This window comes from Cyphomyrmex costatus, unplaced genomic scaffold (assembly GCF_001594065.2).
Source record: "Cyphomyrmex costatus isolate MS0001 unplaced genomic scaffold, Ccosl1.0 scaffold72, whole genome shotgun sequence".
NCBI lineage: Eukaryota > Metazoa > Arthropoda > Insecta > Hymenoptera > Formicidae > Cyphomyrmex > Cyphomyrmex costatus.
The window spans coordinates 2,756,874-2,776,806 of NW_017280289.1; the positions used below are offsets into that span (position 1 = coordinate 2,756,874).

Below are 19,933 nucleotides of genomic sequence, written 5' to 3' on the forward strand. Positions count from 1 at the left end.
TTTTTAACCTTCTATGCATTCATTAGTTTTACAAACAAATAACACATATATTATTGTTATAATTATGTATCACTCGTTTGCTACGAATAACGACATAAAAATTAGAATTTTTTTTATTACTTGTAGAAAAAATAACAGAAACTTAAAGAAAAAAATTCATACTTTTATTCTTCTAAAATTACATTAGTTATTACATAAAAATTACATTTTAAAATGAATATTACAAAATTTTAATTAAAAATAATAATTCAAAACATTGAAATTTACTTTTTTGAAAATTGTTTTTTTTAGTCATGTCGTTATAACAAATGAGCAATATAGTAAACATTGTATACGATAAATTTACATACAATAAGAATTATATATGAATTCTTTGATAAAAAAAACAGTAAACATACAAATCTAAACAAAGAGGTTATTAGTTTATGGTATAATAATCAAGTAGGACTACTTTGATTTCTCTCACAAAGATCTATGAGAAAGATTCTGTGTACTGAAGCTGTATCTATCATTGTTATCAAGGAAATCATTTCTATGTTTAGACCTGCATGTAACTTTTTTTGGTCAAAGAGTATATAATAATAAATACAGTAATTGTATGTTTATAATAATGAATTAAAAATATATCAGCCTATCATAACTTTAAGATGTAACAAAAGTAACGATCTCTTATCATCTTTTTATGTAATACAAACATAAACATTATTCATTCTTTAATTAATTTTATATTGATTTTCTAATTAGATTATAAATGGTTTGTTACATATTTTGGTACAATTTATTATTTACATTCACTAATGTCTAATGTAATAAAAGTTAAAAGATGGCAGATTGTATCTGTTTCCATTAAAAACACGACAAAATGTTGAATGAAACGTTCTCATTAATGTAAACAAGATCTTATAAAGACATTTCTAGGAACAGAGCAACAAAACTTTGCAAAATACCAACAAAGATCACATTGTTTAACGCAAATTTTATATAAATCTATGAATGCCTATATATTTTGCATCTCAATGTGTATTTTTTTGCAACAACCCATCAAAACATTGATATATCTTAACAAAATTTGTTTAAACATATATCGAGTGTCACATTTTCAAATCATTACAAAGTTAGGAAATCTTTCCAAACCGTTAGGTGTGTACAAAGCATACGTAAAATAATTTCCATTATTACATTCTTTAAGATTAATCTCTTTACAAGTCTGTACACTTTACATATTACAGATATGTCATCTTTTATATATTTGATAACAAATAATTTTGGCGTCAGTACTTTTTCACTATAAATAACTTTTACATACTGTCATAAAGTACTGTAACTATAAATATTTTATTTAGCATGTTGTGCTTTATCTAGCATGTATTTATCAAATATATGATATAAATAAAGCGATTCACGGGAAATTGTAATGATGATATTCATAGTGAAAAAGTTAGAAAATTTATGGATGTATATTATTAAGTCATAACTTCGGTTTCACAAGTTTCTTACTCTACATATTTATATATTTCTGATCAGTTAGGAGTTATTAACTGACCATTTTTCTAATTAATTATATTTAAAGTAGAGAATTCCTGAGCACGCTACAACATTAATAAAGTAAGGCACGCACTTGAGGTGGCATTTGCCACATATGCAAACGTTTGTCTTTACTTCCCGCTATAATCTGAAAGATAATAAAATCGAAAATTTTCGTTAGTGTTTACTATTGTTAGCGCATCAATGTTTTATTTTACACGTTTAATTAAAAACTCGTACAAAAATAGAGAAAATAATTATTGTGATAGATTAATAAAAAATGTTCAGAGAAAGATAACATAAAAGCGTAAGGAAAGTTATTAAAAAATAGAAACTTGCACATTGAATACGTACCTTATTATTTACAACTTCTATACTCAATAACATATTCCCTGGACCGCGTATGCTACATATTAATTCATGATTCTGTAAAGAGATTTATATTAAATCGAATACTATATAATGCAAATATGTTGCAATGAACTGATTACAAATTAATGATTCAAAATATAACGATGCAGCACTCACATTTATATCAAAAACATAAATATTGCCGTCATAACAGCCCGCGAAAAGTAATTGTTCATAAAGCCGCATACATACAATACCAACACCAGCATCGTAATGAGTTACTTGATCACCCATCTGCAATTATATTTAAAAAATGATGATAGAATTCGATCTGTTTAGAAGAATTCAGAAAATTCTTTTAAAAAAGTGCTATTGTATGTGTGTGTTACTTGCCGTAAAATCGAAAACGTTTATGGATGTGCTGCTTGTACCACAATAGATCATATTATCGTGTCGCAATAAACTATAAACAGTAGAATTATTCTGGGCACTAATCATACGAAGAAGTAAACCAGTCAATGCGTCACGTATATTTATCGGTTGATTTCGAGATGCTATGATGAGAATTTTTCTTGGACCTTCGTTTGTTGCTTTAAGCGCAAGTACAGACTTCTCCGAGAAAGGAATACTGTCTTCTTTAATGGCACCAACCTGCAAATAAGTTTGTAATTATATGTATAAACATTTAATATATAAATGTTAGCTAAATATGCTTTATATACACACACACACACACATATATATATATATGTATATTAGATTAGTGCAACTTTTGCATGGATTTAATAGATAAAATTTTTTTCTTTTAAAGTAATATAAATGACTATATCTCCATATTTTCATAAATACATAAATGAGGATGTAGCTTAAAAAATAATTCACCTCGATATGGAAACGCGAAACATGTCCAGATTTTGTTCCAATAAAAATCATACCCCATGCTTGATCCATACACTGAATAGGACTCTTTGTTTGCGCTGGGTTTCCTACTAACGCACCAGTCTGCAAAGAAGTAGTGTTTTATTAGTTTTTTTTTTTTAATTGTTTAATACTTAAACTACCAAGTCTTACCATTATTTTGTAACAACGTAAAGTGCCATCTAAGGAACCAGAATATATAAGATTTTTGTCAACGCCTGCGTGATCTGACTTATAGATATACAAACATGTAACCGCAGTTTTGTGACCTTTATAGATATTCAATATTGTATTAGAGTTTTGACTGTATCTGTATATCTTGCCGTCTTCGCTTGCTGCTAGAAAAGAATTCTCAAAAATCTGAAAGGAAAAAAAAAAAGATTATATTTAGTCTGTCTTGTATAGAATATATAATTATCTATCAAATTGATACCTTGAGGTCCAAAATAGGACCTTTATGGACCGTGTATTGAGTTCTCGCCAATTCATCTTCGTTGCTCTCTACTGTATGTGAAACAGATTCTTGACTAAGATCCTTCTCGCTGCTTTTCGCGATTGGTTTCTCTTCTAAGATTTCGATCTCGGATTTTTCTTTATCGTAGGACTTGGCTGAGTCAAACAAATTTATACTCGAAGCTGCAGTAGGAAGTATTGCCATATTTTGATCGCAAATGGTGTGCTGTATACACGACGAATTACTCGGCGTGGAAGAATCAATAACAATTATTCCAAGTCTGTCTAAAACATCGAGATTAATATACTTAAAAAGAATGGATCTACAGTCGATTAATTTCACTTTGCAGTGTTTCATTTGCCAATCTGTGTGCTGTTTCCTCTTCCTCTTAGTTATCACAGTTCTGTTCTTCAAAACTGCAGATTCTGTAGTATCAAAAGGTCTAGCCGGATCTTCGATCTTAGATTCAGTACTAACTTTCTGACTACTCGTATTTTGCACTTTCTGTGGAACACGATTCTTCTTCACATTGTTTACAACCTTCTCATCATGCTTTGCCCAAGTAGGAGATTTGCTTCTGCTTCTTGTTGTTAAATCACTAACAATGCTCGTCTCTCGTGAAGAACGACCGCTGCTGCTTGAAGTAGCATCGGTTTCATTTATCTTACTAACCTTGTTCTCATTGGAGTTTCTGGTGCTTCTCCGGATCGGTTTTAAAGTGTTGTGTTTACGATGAAACTTCTTGTACGATTCTTTGCTCTTTGCAACAGCTTTATTGGACGAGAATGTAGAAGACGAAGTGTGTTCCAGATCGGACATTTGTTCAACAAACTCTTCATCTTCTAATCTTTCGCTCATTGGATCAATTGAAATGGAATTGCCATTTCTTTGATGATTATTTAGAATTTTCTCACATGTATCGGATTTATTTTCAATATTACTTTTCTCTTCTTCTTTGGCAATTTTAGTGGCATTCTTCACGTTTTGACAATCTTGTTTCACAACAATCGTGTCATTGGAGAACTGCTTGGATTCAGCATCTAGGTTTTTCTGTTTTGTATCCGTTTTTTCCGAAACATTTGAATCATATCCTGTATCTATTATTGCTGTCTTATCATTAGATTCAATGCTGTTATTAGATCGCCCATTCTCAATGGCATCAGAGTTCACAATGACTAATTGCAGAGTAGATGTATTACTTGCGCTATGAATCGCCTCTTCCTTTTCATTTTTGTTCACTGTACGTTTATGTTTTGTTTCATCTTTCTCATCCTTTTTATCTTTTTCCACGGTCGAATTATCAGCTTGCAAAGTACTTTGTGAATTCTTGTCCTTCTCTTCCAATATGTCAGTGTGAGTCGAAAATGCGTTCGTTATAGAATTCTTATCCTTCTCTTCCAATCTGTCAGTGTGAGTTGAAAATGTGTTTGTTGTAGAATCAACCAAATTAGTGTCCATGACGTTGTCCTCCATGTCTTTATTTTTCTGTAATAATTCCAGACTGAGATCATCTTTTATTAAAGTTTTAGGCACGGATACTTTAATATCAAAATTACGCGTTGCAACATTATTGGAATTCTTCACACAGTCACGTTCACGATCTGAAGAACAACTTTCCACTTGAATTTCTTCAGGGGTGACGCTACTGTCAGGTTCCACGTTACGTTCGTTGTAGAAAGTTACTTTGTCCTGACTCACGGCTTTAAAAACATGATTCGATCTATCAGGTACATCTTTACTATCCTGTTGCAATGCAATCTCTTCTATATTTTCTTTCTCTCGACAAGGCCAATCTGAATTGGCGTTTGCTTCAGCGTCAACGAAAATTTGATGCTTATCGGACTGTAGAGGCTGGACTAATATTGGAGAGGCGTTGGACGTTGATGGAGTGTCATTAGGAGTTCGCGCTTCCAATCGTGGTTCAAAAAGATTCTCCTCTTTGTTCTCCGTTACGACGTTCATCGTCTCATCTATGTTCTTCACGGCAGATTCATTGAGATTTGAGTCTTCTTTCCTCTGACTGAGCGTGTCAAGCAAGTCTCGCTTTTGCTGCAGCTTCTCGATGTATAACTTGGACAGGGGCAACTCTTCTTCCTCACCAGTCAATTTGTTGACGGTCTTCAAGAATTTATCCAACTGCTTCTTCTTTTTCTTACGCACGATCGATTTCATCTTTCGCGACTTGAACTCTTTCTCAAGCGATTTACTTAGCAAAGCAAGACCCGATGTTTTCCTGTGTATCTCAGACGCGCTATTTTGCACCGGAGAATCCCACGTGCTGTCGTCATATATAGATAAGGATTCTGGGGCGCTGTGCACGTGCTTGCTCGACGGTTGAGAATTCATCTTCACCACTTCACTAGGTGGTGAAGTATCATTTGATTTGTCAGCATCGAAATGTTTTGCACGTTCGGTTTCACTTTCAGCAAAGTCCCGACATTCTGAACGCTCGTCCGCGCTTTTATCCGAATAGATCGAGCGACTCGAATTGATATTAGCTTCTTTGTCAGACTTCTTTCTAGCGGTTTTGCTCCTTCGCGCTTTATTTCTCACGACGTTCGATTTCTGAACATTTTCAGATGCGTCAATTAAATCCGTTTCCACCTTTTTACTCGCAGAAGTCGAAGCGTGTTCCTTCATCACTTCATAAAAATCTTTCTCCTCCTCCTCTTCCTCCTCCTCTTCCTCCTCCTCCTCCTCCTCCTCCTCCTGCTCCTCTTCTTCTTCCTCTTCCTCTTCTTTTTCTCGCCTAACTGACCGTTCTAGTCGCGGCTTCTTTTTCCATCTAATCACTGGTGTTTTGGATCTAGGTGTGTAATTCATATTCTCATTCTCTGGCGGAGACAAAGTTCTCTTTCTCTCTTTAATCAGTTTCGACGGCTTCAATGGAGATTCGTGCCTGTCTTGTTTAGCATGATTTATTTCACTATTTTGTGACGTTGACGGTATTCTCGACTGATCGGAAGCAGTACAGTTTTCTGTCGTTCCGAGTATTACGCTGTCATTCATCGTAGAATTTTCACTCGGCAAAAATTTACTGCCCAACAGCTCGTGCAATTTTAACTTCTCCGTCATTAGCTTGTGAATCTCGAGATCGATTTCCAACATCCTAGACAAAACAGCTTCCTTCGTGTTGCCGACGATCTTTCCCGATCGTCTCATTTGCTTAAGTCTCTTCACCAAACTGTTCTTTTTCGACTTTTCTTTAGGTTGATGCTTCATTTGCCGTTTGTCTTTCAATTTGTGCAAAACTGCGTCGTTACGTTCATTTTGATCCTCGTAAATTTTCTCTTTCGTCTCGGGAATTTCTTGGCTCTTCTTTTCCTCGTGTACCTTCTCTCGTATTCTCTCGGAATTTACTTGGCTCTTCCTTTCCAATAGCTTATCCAATTCTTTCATCTTTAACAATTCCACGACCGGTTCGCGTTGCATACCGCCGTGAAGATATTTTTCGACGTTAATCGAAGATCCTGGGCACTTGTCGTGGCTAACAGAAATATTTTTACGAACCACTTTACCGCACGTACTGTCCTGCGCCGGTGTTTTGTTTACGTTTGAGCTAACCTGTGCAGTCGTACTGTCGTGAGCTTTTCGCGCGGCACTCGCGCTATTATCATTATTATCAACGATATCGGACGTGTGCGGCTTTCCATTGTTTTGTTCGGCCATGTGCGCAGCCGGCCGGCTGCGTTGGCAATTCGTATCCACCTCGCTCTGCTGCGTTTTCCCCAGCATCTCGGATGCTTCTTTAGTTGCCGTCGGTATATCGTTTAGAGATTTCAAAAAGAGATTCGTCTCCTTCAGAGCAGCCTTCGTCGGGATATTCAGGATTCGCGACGGATCGATCGACGGACACTCATCCGGCGGTGTTCCCGCGAGTAAATTGTCTTCCATCGACGAGATGTGCTTCAAGTCGAACTGACTCCCCTCCGATTTCGATATCTCGCTGCGCGACAAATCTGCGCAGGGCGCAATCATGGTTTCCGGTATTACAGCGGGCACGATGTCGTATCCGGCGCTCTGTTGATCAACAGAGAAATGCATGCACTCGTCGACCTTCGCGTCGAACGCACCGGTGCCCTGCAGACGATCGTCCAAGTAGAATATATCGTTGTCCAGCTGCTCGTCGGGATCGAAGCCCGGCAATTTGTCGCAGGGTGCCTTCTCCGCGGATATATTCGCCTCCAAGTAAACGTGGTTATCGAGATGGTCCGCGCTTTGGCATTCCGGCAATTTCAATGCGTCATCCGAGATCGTTGTTTCTAATGCGTCGGATAAACTGGGATCGGTTGCAGTTCTCAATTTACTCGTCAAATCCTTCGATCGCGCTTCGTTCTGAATAATTTCTTCCTCGTCCAATAACATCGATTCCTTAATCACCAATTCCGCGCAAGACGCGTATCTTTCTTTATTTAATGCCTTGGTCAACTGTTTGTTCGTCTCATTACCTCCACCGATGTCGAGATCGTTGTCCTCATCGTGTAACATGGTCGCGATTATCTCACTCGAGGATTTTCTTACATCCCCTTCTCTGTTTACATCCGTCGCCAAGTCGGATTTATCGCCCGTCTCGCATTCTTTAACCGAGACGAGTAAATTGTTGCCAAAAGCGTTATCGAAATTCTTATTGACGTTAATATTCGTATCCTCAACGTAATCGGCACCAGATTCTAGCGTTTTGTAATCCTGTCGCTCTTGAATCTTTCCGTCTTTGCAACTTATAGTAGTCCCCGTCACGTAATTTATGTCGAATAGGTCAGGCTGCTCGAAGCCCATCGCAGTTTCCTGTAGAAAGCCTTTGAACGGACTACCTGCGCTGTCAGAAGAACCAGCATTGTTCTCTATGTTTTGTTCCTGGAAATTTTCGTTCGACGACGTTGATGACGACTTGGCGGTTTTTTTACCCGGAGGATCGTTTTTATTCGCGCTCGTAGATTTACCTGTATCGCCAAGGATATTTAATTTCATATTATTTTCCTTCGTGTTGCTAGTTTTAGTATTGTCATTTATTAACAAATTTTCCTTACTTTGTTTATCGATATCATCCACTCGAGACATTACATCCAATTCGGAAATGCTGCTACCACGATTAATTGCGTTCTCTGATAGATCTCGGTCTGATCTTTTAATTTGACTTTCGTTCGTGTCGTTCAATGAAAATTTCATATTTTTTATCGTATCAGATTGTTGAGTTTCAAAATCCTTGTTTATTTTTTCTATGCTGTTACAGGTTTTATTTTCAGGGATTTTTAGATCAATTTTAGAAGTTATCGATATATTGAGTTCAGGAGTGTTACAAATATTTTTACGGCTTTTTTTGTCCGGATTCTTAGCACTTGCTGTGTTAACCTTGGCGTGCTTTATACGAGCCTCGTTTCGTGTCGTCTTAGAAGAATGTTCGCGCGTATCAATACTTTCGACGTTATTTACAGCTTTCTCAGCGTTTCCATAAATTTCTAAATTTAATGAAAGTTCTTTCGTTTTACCAACATTGTGCGGCAATACCTTGCCATCGTTATCAGCGTCGCCAGGAGAAATTGTTTTCACATTACTAGTATCTACTATATTTTCATGAGAACTTATCGATTGTATTCCTTTAATTTTTACTTTGTTAATATCATTAATATCATTGATCTCTTTTTCTTGTTCTTTTGTGCTTGTTGTGTTTTTTAGAGGAAAATATATTTTTGTTGAAATTAAATTATCAGATTTTGACGCCGTCGCAGACTTCTTTTTCGCTTTTTGTTCTTTTGCCATTTCTTTTTTCAGCTTCAACTCTTTGCTGCCTTCCGATCGAATATTTTTAAATCGTTTAGGATCAGATAAATCCTTGTTTTGTAATGTCTTATCTGTTACATCGTTCTTAACTTTTAAGCATTTCTTTGTTTTCGACACTGCAATTTTCGATGTTATTACAACGTTGGGCAATGCATTGATTTTGCTAGTATTAGTAGTAAGCGATACTTTATCTGTTGATTTAATTTCATTACTTCTTCGAACGATGTTATCATTATTGATTACGGTACGTTTTAAATTTTCTTGAGAACGTTTCGCTGCTAATCGTGGATCTTGAAGGGAGCTGCTGGATGTAGATATTAATGTAGATTTGTTTGCTGTAATTTCTGGCTCTGTGCTTTTCGGCCTAATTAAATTTTGTGTCGATGTCGCAACATTTTCTGCAGGCTTATTCGATTCCAGTTTCTCGTTCATGCGGCGTTGTACGGTGCGCTCGAAATATGTCTTTATGTCGATCTTTTTGCTGCTACTTTGTTTTGAAGTCACACTTGATACCGACGATGCCGGCGTAACAGCCGTTGATACCTTTGACATATCGTTATCAGTAGCTGAGATTTCAGTTACTGATCTAATATCTTGTATTTTGACAGATTCGGCAAGAGTGCACGCTGTTGCGTCCAATGGTAGCAGTATTGTATCTTCGTCAACTTGAGTGCTTCTTGCCGATGTATGCGCGGTATTGCTTTGATCCATAACACTGTCATAACATGTCGATAGAATAGCGTTATCCTGATTGCAGCCAGCATCACTTATTTCACAGGCTTTATTTAAATCCTCCGTACTTTCCGAGAAAATCGCTGGACTTATATTCCAATTTTCCGGTATGCAAGTAAATACATTCAGAGGAACCTTGTTATCATTCATATCGGATGTCTCCGGCATCTGCTTCAGCTGTGCCTTAGTTTTTAGTTGCGTAGGAGAATCTATCGGTAATCTCTTTTCAGCATGTAATTGAGTATTAATAGGTGTCGGCGGAATTTCTAGCACTAAAGGAGACTCCACTCTATTCTGCGATGCGGGAAGAAAATGTGCCGCCTTATTTTCCACGATCATAAAAGGATTCGAGGCATTCATAAATTCAGCGTCTCTGGTACTTTCTTCTTGACTGATAATGTCTAGTTCCTCTTTAACAATAATTTCTTGTACGACCTGATTTTCTATGACTTCCTTCTTAATTTCCTTTTCCGTCAGTAATTTATCAGTCATTTCGTTATCATTGTCTTTTGCCGAGGAGGACTCGGAGGAGGAGCTCGTCGTTTCCTTGTTTTGTCTCTTCTTTTTCTTATAACGTGCTTTTTTCTGCTTTCGGTTTTTAGATCTCTTTCGCGATCTTTTCGATTTCCGCTCTCGTTCGATCTCGGCATTTACCTCGTCTCTTATCGCTTCGTTCAATGACATTTGCTTGCCTACTTTCTCATTTTCTTTTATCACTCTCAATAACTTTGTAACATTTGTATTATCACTATTATTGCTGCTGCTATTGCTGCTAGTACTGCTATTACTAATTTCGTGATTGATATCATCTCCTAAGTATTCTGTGGTATGTTTTCTATCATCACTATGTCGTCTAGATTTTTTATGCTTTTCCTTTTCCAAACTTTTATGTCTTATATTTGGTGGTTGTTTTGAAGATTCAGATGAATAACGACGTCGTGGATAAACTTTTCTACCGCGTCCTCTCTTATCAACAACGGTTCCTTTTGTACTAACGAAAGGAATACAGGCTGTCAAGTTTGTTTGCATTCCGTATTTTGCTTCCCATTCTTCTTTGGTAAGATTTCTGTATGCGTATGGATCTTCTCGTTCTTTCCTTTTCCATCTATCGCACTTCTCGTCCCAGTGCGGGCTATTCTCCAGTCTCTGTGTTCTGTCATCTTCCACGAATGCTTCTTTCTCCTTGCTCCTCGAAATCGCGCCAACATCGAAATTCATTGTACTTTGTTGCTCCGTACTGCAACGCTTACGTTCTTTTACTGCCGGAGGTGTTTGAATTTTCTTCGTTACTTCTGAAAATATATCATCCAAATCATGTTGTAGAGTCAACAAGCTATTATTAACATTAGAAACGTTAGTTATAATAGGATTACAAATGTCATCTTTTAAATTAAAATCATTATTTCTAGTATTATGTGCCGGTACACTTTTGTTAAATCCCGTTTTTACCGTGTGACCTTTGTTTTTTACATTTTCCTGACTAACATCATTCAATGTTGGTGTTTTATTTGCATATTCTGGGGTTTGGGTTATTACGGGATTGAACGTACGATTTGTATCTTCCAACTGACCATACTGGCTGCTCGAAGCTGCTGTAGACTCGGCATGAACGTCTGGTTGCACATCCAATTGTAATACTTCATTCAAATGATGTATAAACTCTGTAGGTAGATCCGTAATGGATACGATAGTATCGGTGTCCAACATCGCGTTTAACTGCTTCATAAATTCCTGCTGATCGTATAGTTTTATCTTTTCGTCCTGTGCGTGTCTCATCTCTATCGATAATGTAGGCTGTTTTTCTTTGACTAGACGCTTCATTATAATATCGAACTTCCGAAGACTAGTGTTATTCACCATATTGTAGATATCATTCCTACTCATCTTTAGGAATCGACTAATGATCCTGCTCTTCCACGAAGCATCCATTTTAGAATTCTCGTTCGTTTCTACACGGCTCCTCCAATTTTGCACGTTGACTTTTGGAAGTGAAACGCTAGAATGTTGAGATTTTTCTGTATGGATATCTTTTTGTGGCTTTTTATGATGCGATATAATATTTTGGTTTGCAATCTCGGATGATGTTGCACTCTCAGAATTATTTTCATTTCTCTTCAAATTCTTTTCCTCTTCTTTATTATGTTTTGATGTATTTTCTAAATTCTTTTCCTCTTCTTTATTATGTTTTGATGTATTTTCTAAATTCTTTTTAGTTATCAAATTTGCTGCAAATGATTTTACTGGTTCTGCGGAATGTGTTAATCCATTTTTTTTCTCAAGATTTTCTTTCCATGATGAACTGGTACTTACTACTTTCGTTTTATTATTCAAGTTGAATACTACTTTAGGACGCTCTTCATTCATTAACGATGAATCATCCTTAAATGTTGCATTTGCATTTTGTATTGTTTCTTCCGGCGACGGCTGGTCTGTTGTAGTTTGTTTCTTAGGTATTTTTGTCTTACTACTCGTGTCATCTTCTTTTATCTTTTTTTGCTTTTTAATCTTGGTTTTTGGCTTTCCTGGAGGCAGTGCTATAAACTCTACACTGTTAGCAGAAATAATTGAGGTACTGCTTTTGGAAAGAGATTCAGAATCTAGCTTAAATTCTTTATCTGCCTTTCCTGTTTTAGTTGTCATTTCTTTTGCAAATCTCATAGCTTCCTTCATATCGTTTAAACCATCATCTTTGTTTACGCTGCAATGTAAATTAGACGACGAAGAGTGCTCTGGTAATGAAGACACACAAGTATTATAAGAGTTTGCATGTACTTGAGGCAATGACGGAATGTGTGTATTCATGACAGGATTACTGGACAGCATAGGAAACATTGGAGGAAAATTTACCGAATCGATATGAGAAGGCATAAAAACGTTACCTTGATTGACTATTTCTAATGGTAATTGTTGAGGCATAAATCCTCCATGTGTATTTAAGCCCGCATGAACATTCATATTATTATAGACGGTAGGTATTGGATTTTGACTATTACTCCATGGAGGATTTGCGTCTTCATGGGGCATTTTTGTTCCGAATAAACATTTTATATTTGGCGGTGGTTCAGTAGGATCAAATAATGGTAAATCAGGAATTGAATATGGAGACAAAATACACGGTTGATCTTGTTTTAGTAATATTGGCGGTGGAGTAGTAGGATCAAAATCAACAGGCAACTCCTGCTCCATATTTGGAGACAGTTTTGGTGGACTACTCTGAAAAGAATTGTCCTTCATTTTTGGCAATTGATTATCTAATGTGAGATTACTTACTGATGTATCGATTAATGGCGTTTCTGTCAATGTACAATTATTGCTATTTGAATTTTCTGCATAAACATGAGAATTTAAAGCACTTTCTTGAATATTTAAATTTGTAAAAACTTCCTCTTTGTCTTGTGATACGTCTCCCTGCAACATGTCCTGATCCGTTGAATCAACTGGAAATGGTACAGCAACTTGTAAATTTAGTGTTTCAGACTCATCTGTTTCTTGTGTAATATTTGTGGAATATATTTCGATTTCTGGTGAAATATCCTGTTGATTATCTTGCTCTTGTGAAATATTATCCAGAGGTATATCATACTGGTATTGAAAATCTGATTGTAATAATTCATTTTCGATACCGTTATCTCCATGTAGATCTGATTGCTCCAAATTCTGAATATCATCAACTGGTTCTTGCAGATCCCAGTTTATTCCTTGTCCATTCTCAATCCATTCTTTGTCCACTTCCATGTATTGATTATCATCCGATACATCTTTCAGATTTATTGCTATTTGATCGCTAGATATCATTAGGTGAGTTTCATCTTTGTTCTCGTTTAACATTATTATATCACTATCTGTACTATTGGCAATATTAAATTCATTTGTCATATATTCCGTATTATTAGAATTTATTTTTCCAATGTCTTTTAAATCATTGTATGTCAAATTGATTTCAGACGATTCGTATCCTATTACAGGGATACGTCTCTGGACATTATCCTCTGTAATCTCCTCAATGGCGTTAGATATGTCTTTATTGTAAAATTTTGGGATGTCATCGCTGTGAAAAGAAAAGAGTTTTTGCTTCAATCGATCTGCTGTTTCAATTATTTTCTGCTGCCGTTCCTCTTCTGAGCCGGGCAGAGGAAGTTGTGGTATAGCTTCAACCGTATTGATCTCCTCCTGTACGAACGGCTCTTCCGGCAACACGGGCGTCTCCTCAAAATTCGGAGGTAAGGGCAATCTATTAGGGGCAGGAAATCGAACGTCATAATTACAGAATCTCCTTCGCCTACCGTCTGCTCTAAAGGACGGACCGCCACGTAACGACGTGTGAGGCTGAAAAAACACATTGTTCGACTGCCAGGGTGCGCCGAACTGCGCGGGATGTCCTGCTGGAGCTGGATGTCGGAAGGGTGGACGTGGAAATCGGGGCCTGCCGAAGCGGCGCGTGGCACGTGTACCCTGTGGGTAGCCCCTTCCTCGGCCGAAATTGCTGTAACTCATTCCACTCTTTAACCTAACACCTTAGTACGATCGTAACAACAAAGTTCGCGTAGATACAACAACCTAACAACACCGCACAATCTTTGGTAGTTTAACATGCCGTAGCAGCACGCATCTCTTCATCGGGATGCACGGTTTATTGCACTAATCCTTGACGAGATTCTTGCCACCTCGGGTTCCGGCGCGATTCGTTCCTTCCGCAGGCTTGCGTATTTCGGACGTTAAAGATCATCGTGTCTCTACGTCCGCACGTCACGTATTTACCCTAGCTAGTGCTCGTTCTGGATGACGATGTCGCTCTCGGACATCCTAACCTAACCTCTCTCACGCTGGCGAGGACCTACCGACCGCTCCTCGCTCGACGAGAGCTGTCGAGACTGCAAAGAAACACGTGCGATTAGATGAGTAAACATCAGGGGGGGGGGGGGGGGGGGGAGGTGATAACAGTGGTCTACCGACGCGTTTCGCCCGTCACGACGTACGCGACAAACAAACCTATAAGGGTAGAACTCACGCTTTTCACGTCAAACAATCAGATGTTTCGCGCCCCTCGAGTTGCGCCTCCGATTCTTATCTCTCTCTCTCTCTCTCTCTCTCTCGCTCGTTCCCTCTCCCTCGTGAGCTCCCTGTAACGATGTTATTTCCGTCGCGTGGCGACGTCGCCGAATGGCTCTTTTCTTCTTGGATGGCTCTCCGCGGCCTTCCTCGGGTCACTGTGAACGGGTCGATGATCTGACTCTCTCCCGTCGTTCGCGCGATATACATGCAGAAACAACGCGCTACCACCCTAATCGTTCACAACACCACCGTCGCCACTGACGAGCCACTGACTATCATCGACGTTGGGAAACGATGGACGAGAGACACCCGTCGTCGGGTACTGCGCGTACACAACGTACACACATGCGCACCGATATCGCGGTCAACTTGCTGATAGATTCGCCACGCGATTCATTACGCATGCAAGCGCGGGGACGCGAAGAGAGGAGGAGGAGAAGGCGGGGAGGGGAGGGAGGGATGGAAGAAAAATCAAACGGATCATCATCGCGTTTTAATCTAAACGTCCGATCGATTTTTCCGCGCGTACGCAATAATCATGCGAATCTGTAGGGACGACGCGACGCCTCGGCTGTGCTTTTGGCATTTATTACATTTACATCCAATCGAGAGACGAACCGACGAACGAGAGCGCGTTTCACGCTTGGGCACCGCGGCTCGTCTGCTGTGCTTCGCACTCGAGGGCAGAGGGCACCGAGGGTATTTACGCGGAGCGCTATTACGTTCTATGAGCGGGCGCTATCTCATTTGTACAAAAAAAAAAAAAGAAAAGAAAAGAAAAGAAAGATAAGCATATTTTGAAAAATTAAAATATTATAATTTATTCGGATTCTCAGCTTTTAACTGTAGAAATAAAATTTGGGTCAAAACGCAGTTATTTGTGCGTAATTATATATATATATATATATAAAAAAAAAAAAACTCTTTTAATATATTCTAATTTTAACAATAATAAAGTACGGACGTTTCGGCTCGAGCTATCAGAGGCATCTTCAGCGTGATAAGTAAATGTATATACATAATCGATTTATTAGATTCTCCAACGCATGGAAGGTGAGACCGTTATACATATCGGTTGATAGGCCGAGTGACTTAAATCGGCTTCCGCGCTGCAGAAAATGAAATTACAGTAGCCATAGTAAGCGTGGATATATTAGGTATTATATATTTAAAAAAACAACGAATGATGATATTAAAATACGGTATTAAACAAAATAAAAGATGACAATATCTATAATCAAATTATTCCATAAATGAGACTCTCATTTTTAAATTTATGGAATATAATTTGATAGATATTGTCATCTTTTATTTTGTTTAATACCGTATTTTAATATCATCATTTGTTGTTTTTTTTTAATATATAACAAGCGTTATCTTTGTATTTATATGATCATATATTAAAACGTCGAAAAATGTACATGTCAAGATTAAAAATGATATGGCATTTTGTTATTTGCTCTCTTCCTTTTTGATTGCTGGCAAATTCCTTGTTATAAATAATTCTCCATTCTAAGCCTGTTTTTTTTCTTTTAAAATCAACATTCGCCTATTTCCTCTCAGTCGATTCGACTGCACCATTGGTGTTTTTTGCCACTCGCGGCTGAGTTCTGGAGAACCACTCGATCGCGGCGCCGGCGGATATGCATTTCGGTGCTATCGAATCATATTTTTGTTGCCGACTTTGACTTCGCATATGTATCCACCTTTGATTGTTCCGCGAATGTGGACGACTCGTTCGTTCGCGCGTCCTTGCGGCGCGATGACGTAAACGCAGGCGCCCGGTGTTCAAGCGGATTACACCATTTTCGCGGGCATTGCATCATTATCTTTTGACTTTGTTTAATACTTATGGATGTGGTCGTATTGACTCTGATATCACTAGGAAAGCAGGAGCTACATTAAATAAGAAGCCACTCGCTAAAACTGATCGCGATTCGCGTTTGTCGCTTACGACACGCGAATGGAGGCGAAGCCTTTTAAAAAGAACGCCGTATTAAATTAAATGGAAAATCGTGACGGCGAAATGAGTTGCTTTCCACACTCTGTAAAACTTTTAGAATGCGTTGTCAGTCGAAGAAAAGAAATCTCATTCTGAAAGATTGAAAATTGAATTACTTTTTTTTTTTTTTTTCAAGTCTGCTTCAATTTTCACTCTACAAAGTAAGATTCTGCTCCAATTAAGAATTTAAATTTTAGAGAGCACATAATGTAATTTATAATGTGGACAAAAGGATGTCATAGATACTGGATTCAATAATGGATAGTTTTCAAGAGAAATATATCAAAGGTGCACAGAGCACAATTAAGTTTTAAATCTCTGATATACCAATTTATTATTGAGAGCATTGCGTCCACGACATCCCTTGTTCATCGTAAAAGCTACATTATATGTGAAAACCAATTTATTTCACCTTGACCCAATTTTCTACATAATTATATTGGGTTCCGGTAAAACGAGTTGGTTTTCACGTATAATTTAATTATAATGTGAACAAAAAGTGTCCCAGACACTGGTTCAATAATGAATAGTTTTTTGAGCAATGGCACACAAAACAAAGACGTTCTTGCAAAGCTTGTTGTGATATTTTTGTTCACCGCATCGTAAGCTATATTAATCATATGCATGTGAAAAAACCAATTCATTTCACCGAGATCCAATACATTTCCATACAGGGTAATTTATTTTAATCGTAACAGGCAAATATTTCAAAAATATATAATTTTACCAAAACAATTTCAAAAAAAAAAAAAAAAAAAAAAAAAACAATTGTATGGTATAGAGGGTGACATACAATGAATACGTTCCTCTCTATATTATACTATATTTTTATTTAGAATGTTTTTTTTTTTATAAAATTGCATATTTTCGAAATATTTGTCCGTTAAGATTATGCCACTCTGTACAATTAGTGCAAGGCCTTTTCAAATGGAATAAAGCACTAGAAAAGAGAAGGAGAGAGGATTGTCTCTATTATAATCTATCTTAATAAAAGAAACGCTCGCGGGATTTCGGCGAGTAATCTCTCTTGCGTAACTGTAGCTCTCGCTACGAGAAGTCGTGTACAAGAAAGCCATGTGATACGAGTACGATTAATCGGGATTTGCGAACGGCTGATCGCCGTTCGATAAACGAAATGTCGTAATAATTTAATTAACTATAATCCAATGTTACTTCAGTGATTGCAAAAATTATATTTGTATATTATATTTATTCATACTTAAGTGTTTGCAGTGTATTGATCGAGCTCGATGATACGACATAGATACCATTTTATCAGTTCGGGTAAATCGGTTAAACTTTTAAGGCCATTCTGATATTCCTGCAGATAAACAACATAATAATAACATAAACATTAACCGAGGAATGAGTAATCTCTCACTGCAATTCATCACAATTTTATTGTGCAGTAAAATGTACATTCCGTTACGGAGATGTGTACAATCAATATAATAGCAGACATCTTTGGACAACAAATTTCTGTGTGTGGCAGAAGAATAACATCTTTTGAACACGTTTGAACGCCGTACAGATATCGAAACAGTGACTGTTGATTGCTGTACCGCATAAAATTGTTAAAGTTTGAAAAGTCGATAAGAGTAGTGGAATTTGTGCTGAGAAAATTATATATCGTTTCATATTAAAAATTATTTCTGTTTATAACTGAATGTACAGAACTTAACTTTCATAGATTTAATATCTTTCGTATTGAAATTACACGATAAATATCGAATAAAATACATAATTCTTTTTAACAAACTGAACTGAAGTTATTGTACAATACGGGGTTAATTATACAGTAAGATAGTCGGATAAATACATATATAGCTTTGCAGCTTTCTGTAGAAAATAATAAATATATATTAGTATATATATGTATATAATATATATATATATAATATTTTACAAAATACCTTATATCTTATTTTCCTTTAATTCTTGGAAATAAGTGCTTGTTTGTAAATCTGGAGAAATGCTATAAGACCAATATATGTTATTCTGCGTAAATGTTAATATATGCAAATATTTGCAATATCTTTACATAAAGAGATATACGTAAGACTAAATCATTATACAAAAAAACAACTCGGTGTGATGGAGAAGTTCAGGTATTTTGTTTTCAGTATTATTTTGAGGTTTATATATTGAATAATTTTTCTTTTTGGAAAAATAGAAAAAGAAAAAATTATTCGTCTCACCTTGGCGAAAGAATTCTTTTTCAATTATCTTTATGAATTCATTAATCTTTTTATTATCCTTATATGCATTCAATTTGTCGCTCAGCCAATTAAACGCGCAACGTATCTAATCATATATTTCGACAAAATTTTGAGATCAGGAACGATTTCTCTTTTATAAAATTAAATAATAGTACGATAATGGTAGTGATATTAATGAAAATGTTTAATTAAGTACATTTAAATACAATCAATAAAAGCATTTTTTGCATATAACGATATAATGAATGAATTATATATATATATATAATATATACACACACTATGTATATATATTATATGTGTATATATTCAATTAATATATCATATTAATAATGTAGCAACGTAACGTGATATATATTCAGAATAATCTTAAATGACTTCGGAACCATTTTATATATGTTTAACAATTTATATACAATACATATATGTATATACACAGAGCTTCTCTGATCTATCTTATTATAAATTAGTGGAAAAATAATGCTGCTTTGGCCATGATTTGCGCATCAATAATTATCAACTACATCTTCGTTGCTAATACCTACATTTTTGAATGTGTGTTTTATGGTAGTCTTTAAAATAGTCAAAAAATTGTAATTATATAGAGTTTATCATCGCGAAGTGTATACCTCTAGAAAAATCTCATCTCGAATAATGCATCGATCGTTACTACAATATAATCCTTTATTGTAGTCTGCCATTCATTAATAGTAATAGATAACATTAATACTTTGATTATTATCACTGTATGAGAACAATTTATATAAAGCAACTATTATTCAATAAATGGAATAAGTTTCCAATTTCCATTTTTTTATATCTTGATTTTTGCCAAATTTGTGATAATTATTCGGCTTTGTATTATTATAAGGAATATTTACTTATTATATCAAATATCAAACA

At 36.3% G+C, this 19,933-nt stretch overlaps 1 protein-coding gene across 1 annotated transcript; it reads right to left on the bottom strand.

Moving 5' to 3' along the window:
• Nucleotides 1–1,456: 1,456 nt before the first annotated feature.
• LOC108780572 (uncharacterized) lies at nt 1,457–14,251 on the bottom strand. Its single transcript, XM_018548328.1, has 8 exons — nt 11,329–14,251; nt 3,227–11,049; nt 2,947–3,153; nt 2,758–2,877; nt 2,269–2,526; nt 2,053–2,169; nt 1,879–1,950; nt 1,457–1,672 (listed from the first exon to the last, which is right to left on the bottom strand). Exons 1-8 carry the CDS (start codon nt 14,249–14,251, stop codon nt 1,598–1,600), a joined length of 11,595 nt encoding a protein of 3,864 aa, XP_018403830.1. The 3' UTR covers nt 1,457–1,597.
• Nucleotides 14,252–19,933: the final 5,682 nt, after the last annotated feature.